Source organism: Coregonus clupeaformis, unplaced genomic scaffold (genome assembly GCF_020615455.1).
Source record: "Coregonus clupeaformis isolate EN_2021a unplaced genomic scaffold, ASM2061545v1 scaf0233, whole genome shotgun sequence".
Classification (NCBI taxonomy): domain Eukaryota; kingdom Metazoa; phylum Chordata; class Actinopteri; order Salmoniformes; family Salmonidae; genus Coregonus; species Coregonus clupeaformis.
Genome location: NW_025533688.1, coordinates 420,001 through 427,500, shown reverse-complemented (window position 1 = coordinate 427,500; position 7,500 = coordinate 420,001). Strand labels below are relative to the sequence as shown.

The 7,500-nt window shown below is 45.6% G+C and overlaps 1 protein-coding gene across 2 annotated transcripts in view; it reads right to left on the bottom strand.

Moving 5' to 3' along the window:
- Positions 1 to 7,500, bottom strand: part of grk4 (G protein-coupled receptor kinase 4) — a 78,146-nt gene that overhangs the window by 6,987 nt on the left and 63,659 nt on the right. For both annotated transcript variants that reach the window (XM_045214312.1, XM_045214311.1), the window contains exons 9-12: positions 4,961 to 5,151; positions 2,076 to 2,113; positions 1,603 to 1,692; positions 669 to 877 (exon numbers count right to left, since the gene is read on the bottom strand). In XM_045214312.1, coding sequence (XP_045070247.1) covers positions 669 to 877; positions 1,603 to 1,692; positions 2,076 to 2,113; positions 4,961 to 5,151 — 528 coding nt within the window. The remainder of the gene's footprint in view (positions 1 to 668; positions 878 to 1,602; positions 1,693 to 2,075; positions 2,114 to 4,960; positions 5,152 to 7,500) is intronic.

Sequence of the window (7,500 nt, the reverse complement as noted above, 5' to 3'; positions counted from 1 at the left end):
TCCTCTCTAGGTTTCTTCCTAGGTTTCTGCCTTTCTAGGGAGTTTTTCCTAGCCACTGTGCTTCTACATCTGCATTGCTTGCTGTTTGGGGTTTTAGGCTGGGTTTCTGTATAGCACTTTGTGACATCTGCTGATGTACACAGGGCTTTATAAATACATTTGATTGATTGATTGATTGAGAGAGACAGAGAGAAAGAGAGAGAGAGAGAGAGAGAGAGAGAGGGAGATATATATATATATATATATATATATTGTATTTGTGGACAACCACACACAGGTTTCACACTAGTGCTCTAAATGCTCTTTCATGGCTAAAGCAAATATTAGCTCTCGTGGCAGACCGGTTTGAAACATGACCGCTGCTCAACCACCATGGATAACACAGTAGAGGAGAGATGCTGACTACACACACACACACACACACTGAACACACACACACACACACACACACACACACACACTGAACACACACACACACACACACACTGAACACACACACCACGTGTGACCTCACTTCATCCCTAACCCAGGCAGAGGAACACATGACGTTCCCGGAGAGACACATAACTTAACCGTAGATTGTGTGTGTGTGTGTGTGTGTGTGTGTGTGTGTGTGTGTGTGTGTGTGTGTGTGTGTGTTCTTTAAACATGCCTTCCATCCCTCCCACCTGTCTGCAGATATCCTTGGCCTCCTCAGAGAACTTGTCCGAGTATTCCTCGGGGTCTTCTCGCACTCGTCTGTCCACCTCTTCCCTCTTCACTCGTTCTTTACGCCGGCGGAAGGGCGACTGACCCTGGATCATCTCAAACACCAGACAGCCCAGACCCCACCAGTCAGGACTGAAGGAGTAGGCCTCATTCTGGATCACCTCTGGGGCTGACGGAGAGAGGGAGAGACGGATGAGAGAGGGGAGGGAGAGAGAGAGAGAGAGAGAGAGCGAGAGAGCGAGAGAGCGAGAGAGAGAGAGAGAGAGAGAGAGAGAGAGAGAGAGAGAGAGAGAGAGAGAGAGAGAGAGACAGAGAGACAGAGAGACAGAGAGACAGAGAGACAGAGAGACAGAGAGACAGAGAGACAGAGAGACAGAGAGACAGAGAGACAGAGAGACAGAGACAGAGAGAGAGAGAGAGAGAGAGAGAGAGAGAGAGAGAGAGAGAGAGAGAGAGAGAGAGAGAGAGAGAGAGAGCAGAGAGAGAGAGAGAGAGAGAGAGTAAGAGACAGAGAGAGAGAGAGAGAGAGAGAGTAAGAGACAGAGAGAGAGAGAGAGAGAGAGAGAGAGAGAGAGAGAGAGAGACAGAGAGAGAGAGAGAGAGAGAGTAAGAGACAGAGAGAGAGAGAGAGAGAGAGAGAGAGAGAGAGAGAGAGCCAGAGAGAGAGCCAGAGAGAGAGAGAGAGAGCCAGAGAGGGGAAAAGAGACAACAAAGAAAGATAAAGATGAGCGAGAGAAAAAGGAGGTAGAGAGAAAAAGAGGGAGTGAGAATGAAAGAGTGTGGTAGATCATATCGTACCCATGTATGTAGACAGAGAGATGAGGAGGAATCAAGGGGAGAGAAAGAGAGAGAGGAAATGAAAGCGACAGATAGAAAGAGTGCGGTGGGATGTACCCATGTATCCGACGGTACCCACTCTCCCTCGTATCGTCTCTGAGTCGGGAATCTGGACTGCTAGTCCCAGGTCAGAGATACGGATGTGTCCTGGAGAGAACATGAATAACAATGTTATCACATGGTTATGAACATGAATAAGAGTGTAATAACAGGCTTATAAATATCACTATGGGTAGTGTAGCTAGCTAGTTTAAGTTGCTAGTACCAAGGCTTATAGCTAGCTAGTTTAAGTTGCTAGTACCAAGGCTTGTAGCTAGCTAGTTTAAGTTGCTAGTACCAAGGCTTGTAGCTAGCTAGTTTATGTTGCTAGTACCAAGGCTTGTAGCCATTTAGTTTAAGTTGCTAGTACCAAGGCTTGCAGCTAGCTAGTTTAAGTTGCTAGTACCAAGGCTTGCAGCTAGCTAGTTTAAGTTGCTACTACCAAGGCTTGTAATTAGCTAAGTCAGTGACAAGACGTGGTTCAAGCTTACCGCGGTCGTCTAGAAGAAGGTTTTCAGGTTTTAAGTCCCTGAGAAGAAAAAAATATACACAAAGTCAGAGTTATTTATCCAACACCATGCTTTTGTTCCTGCCCAGCACTAACACAGCTGAATCAGCTAACCATCTAAATCAGCTAACCATCTAAATCAGCTAACCATCTAAATCAGCTAACCATCTAACAATCTAAATCAGCTAACCATCTAACCATCTAAATCAGCTAACTATCTAATCAACTAACCATCTAACCATCTAAATCAGCTAACCATCTAAGTCAGCTAACCATCTAATTAGCTAACCATCTAACCATCTAAATCAGCTAACCATCTAATCAGCTAACCATCTAATTAGCTAACCATCTAACCATCTAAATCAGCTAACCATCTAAATCAGCTAACTATCTAATCAGCTAACCATCTAACCATCTAAATCAGATAACCATCTAATCAGCTAACCATCTAGCCATCTAAATCAGCTAACTATGTAACCATCTAAATCAGCTAACTAGCTAATCAGCTAACCATCTAACCATCTAAATCAGCTAACTATCTAATCAGCTAATTATCTAACCATCTAAATCAGCTAACCATCTAACCATCTAAATCAGCTAACCATCTTACCATCTAAATCAGCTAACTATCTAACCATCTAAATCAGCTAACTAGCTAATCAGCTAACCATCTAACCACCTAAATCAGCTAACTATCTAATCAGCTAATTATCTAACCATCTAAATCAGCTAACCATCTAACCATCTAAATCAGCTAACAATCTAATCAGCTAAATCAGCTAACCATCTAAATCAGCTAACCATCTAATCAGCTAACCATCTAACCATCTAAATCAGCTAACTATCTAACTATCTAATCAGCTAACCATCTAAATCAGCTAACTATCTAACCATCTAACCATCTAAATCAGCTAACTATCTAACTATCTAATCAGCTAACCATCTAAATCAGCTAACTATCTAACCATCTAAATCAGCTAACTATCTAATCAGCTAACCATCTAACCATCTAAATCAGCTAACTATCTAACTATCTAATCAGCTAACCATCTAAATCAGCTAACCATCTAATCAGCTAACCATCTAATCAGCTAACCATCTAACCATCTAAATCAGCTAACTATCTAACTATCTAATCAGCTAACCATCTAAATCAGCTAACCATCTAATCAGCTAACCATCTAAATCAGCTAACCATCTAATCAGCTAACTATCTAACCAGCTAACCATCTGAATCAGCTAACTATCTAAATCTGCTAACTATCTAATCAGCTAACCATCTAAATCAGCTAACCATCTAACTCAGCTAACCATCTAACCATCTAAATCAGCTAACTATCTAATCAGCTAACCATCTAAATCAGCTAACTATCTAATCATCTAACCATCTAACCATCTAAATCAGCTAACTATCTAACTATCTAATCAGCTAACCATCTAAATCAGCTAACCATCTAATCAGCTAACCATCTAATCAGCTAACCATCTAACCATCTAAATCAGCTAACTATCTAACTATCTAATCAGCTAACCATCTAATCAGCTAACCATCTAACCATCTAAATCAGCTAACTATCTAACTATCTAATCAGCTAACCATCTAAATCAGCTAACCATCTAATCAGCTAACCATCTAAATCAGCTAACCATCTGAATCAGCTAACTATCTAAATCTGCTAACTATCTAATCAGCTAACCATCTAAATCAGCTAACCATCTAACCATCTAAATCAGCTAACCATCTAACTATCTAAATCAGCTAAATCAGCTAACCATCTAAATCAGCTAACTATCTAATCAGCTAACCATCTAAATCAGCTAACCATCTAACCATCTAAATCAGCTAACCATCTAACCATCTAAATCAGCTAACTATCTAACCATCTAAATAATCTAACCATCTAAATCAGCTAACCATCTAACCATCTAAATCAGCTAACCATCTAACTCAGCTAACCATCTAAATCAGCAGCCCGCACGCACGCAACACACACACACTTCACCCTGATACTCTACATGTCATCTTAACATCTTTGTAAAATTGATTTAAAACAGAATAATGCGCTTAGCAGTGTGCATTTATCAGCAGCCTCAGCACAGTGTACACTTTGAAGTATACACTTGTCTTGTGTGTTTACTTAATGCAGTGCTGTCCAACTCTGTTCCTGGAGAGATACCCTCCTGTAGGTTTTAACTCCAACCCTATTCCTGGAGAGCTACCCTCCTGTAGGTTTTAACTCCAACCCTGTTCCTGGAGAGCTACCCTCCTGTAGGTTTTAATTCCAACCCTGTTCCTGGAGAGCTACCCTCCTGTAGGTTTTAACTCCAACCCTGTTCCTGGAGAGATACCCTCCTGTAGGTTTTAACTCCAACCCTGTTCCTGGAGAGATACCCTCCTGTAGGTTTTAACTCCAACCCTGTTCCTGGAGAGCTACCCTCCTGTAGGTTTTAATTCCAACCCTGTTCCTGGAGAGATACCCTCCTGTAGGTTTTAACTCCAACCCTCATAAGGAAAACCTGATTCTAATAATTAGCTGGTTGATAAGTTAAATCAGGTTTGTTACAACTGAGGTTGGAGCGAAAACCTACAGGAGGGCATCTCTCCAGAACAGGGTTGGAATTAAAACCTACAGGAGGGTATCTCTCCAGGAACAGGGTTGGAATTAAAACCTACAGGAGGGTATCTCTCCAGGAACAGGGTTGGAGTTAAAACCTACAGGAGGGTATCTCTCCAGGAACAGGGTTGGACAGCCCTGCTGTAATATATTTTGTAAGTGACTCTTAATGCACATCTAAATGTAAAGTTGATTGATTTATTGAATTATTGATTAGTGGGTTGATTTAGTCATTCATTTGTTGATTACTAACCTGTAGACTATCCTCTCGCGGTGCAGGTCTTCTAGCCCAGAGCAGATCTCTGCAGCGTAGAAGACGGCCCTCTGCTCATCAAAGCCAGAGTTCCCCATATTATAGATGTGAAACTTCAGGTCTCCTCCATTCATTATGGTCAGTACCAAACACAGAGCATCCTTAGTCTCATACGCATAGGTTAAATTAACCTGGAGGGAGGGAGGAGGAGGAGGGAGGGGAGGGAGGGGGAGGAGGGAGGGGAGGGAGGAGGGAGGGGAGGGAGGGGGAGGGAGGAGGGGGAGGGAGGAGGGAGGGGGAGGGAGGAGGGGGTTTGGAGGGGAGGGAGGGAGGAGGGAGGGGGGAGGAGAGGGGGGAGGGGAGGGGGGAGGGAGGAGGGAGGGGGAGGGAGGAGGGAGGAGGGAGGGGAGGGGGGGAGGAGGGGGAGGGAGGGGAGGGAGGGAGGAGGGAGGGGGAGGGAGGAGGAGGAGGGAGGGAGGAGGGAGGGGGAGGGAGGGAGGAGGAGGGGAGGAGGAGGGGAGGGAGGGGAGGGGGAGGGAGGGAGGAGGAGGGGAGGGAGAAGGAGGGGAGGGGGGAGGGAGGGGAGGGAGGGGGGTGGAGAGGGAGGGAGGGGGGTGGGGAGGGAGGAGGAGGGAAGGGGGGGGGAGAAAGAGAGAGAAGAGAGTGCATTGATACATGATTTCACAACTACAGGAAGTCCCAACATGCATTGCAATGACATCAAAATGGAAAACAGATCATAGACACACTGTAAATGACACACATCTACACAGACACACAACGCATGACACACACTTGGAAACCGCTAGAATGCAACACAGACAATGACTCCATTCTGTCTCTATAGCAACACATACACCATGTTCCCATAGGGTCTTGATATGTGTGTGTGTGTGTGTGTGTGTGTTTGTGTGAAGGTGGTCTGTGATGTCCCTCATAACAATCCATTAGCCAAAACCAGACCTCCTTAATGTACACACACTGTCAGAGAGACAGACAGAGAGAGACAGGGACAGACAGGGACAGACAGAGAGAGAGCGTAGAGAGACAGAGACAGGGAGAGACAGAGACAGAGGGAGAGTAGAGAGACTATGAAAAACTATGCTCTCACACTAAGAACCAGAAACCTCTCTCTCTCTCTCTCTCTCTCTCTCTCTCTCTCTCTCTCTCTCTCTCTCTCTCTCTCTCTCTCTCTCTCTCTCTCTCTCTCTCTCTCTCTCTCTCTCTCTCTCTCTCTCTCTCTCTCTCTCTCTCTCTCTCTCTCTCTCTCTCTCTCTCTCTCTCTCTCTCTCTCTCTCTCTCTCTCTCTCTCTCTCTCTCTCTCTCTCTCTCTCTCTCTCTCTCTCTCTCTCTCTCTCTCTCCTCTCTGCCTCTCTGCCTCTCTCCTCTCTCCCTCCCTCCCTCCCTCCCTCCCTCCCTCCCTCCCTCCCTCCCTCCCTCCCTCCCTCCCTTCCTCTAGGTCATCTATCTCCTGCCCTATGGAGATCATTGACACGCAGGTCAGTGTTATTTAGAAGGAGGATGTTTCCTGCTACAGGGAGGATTCCCATCTGTTGGAACACTTGGAACCCCGGAATACACGCTCGGAAAACAGGACCGACCACGGGGGACTGGGAAAATTATTGGGAAGGGGGCACACACACACACACACACACACACACACAGACAGAGTTCCAATGCACAGTTTTCCGACTTAGACTGAGCCTTGTGTTCAATCTTAATGATCTAGCACGCTTTTTCCACGCTGACGCATGACTGTGTGTGTGTGTGTGTGTGTGTGTGTGTGTGTGTGTGTGTGTACACAGAGTACCTTCCCATTTGAGCAGGGAGTTTGCCTTTGAGAGACTAGCTACATGGTTACCAAAGTGTTGTGTCTAGGCGCGTCCCAAATGGCACAGAGCCCTATGGCCCCAATAGTCAACAGTAGTACACTATAATAGGGAATAGGGTGTGATTTGGGACTCAAAACTGCTATCTTCAAAACACCGTCCCTGACGCAGTCAAATACTACGCTGTTAACAAGCACGTTGAGAAACTCCCACACACTCCCAAGTACAGCTGGGTAGCTGCTATCTCAGCCTCAGCTCCTGGAGGAGATAGGAGGGGGTCACCTCGCCCTGACCCCCCGTCACCCAAGGCTAGCTGGTCTGCTATCTCAGCCTCAGCTCCTGGAGGAGATAGGAGGGGGTCACCTCGCCCTGACACCCCCCCCGTCACCCAAGGGTAGCTCTTACGCATCAGTCTTCTGAGGAGAACACACACACACACACCTTGTGAATGCACCACACACACACACACACACACACACACACAGAGACAGTCACAGGCGATTCCCTTCCTAGAGAACATGATGCAGATTAGAGTTGTTAAACACGCAGTCATTGTTCTCAGACCTCGACTAGTTCAACAGGTCACACACACACACACACACACACACACACACACACACACACACACCTCTTTCATCCATAGAATAACGTCGACATTGTAATGACTGTATTTTGATCAATTAGACCCTTTTGATTAAAATAGAGCATTGT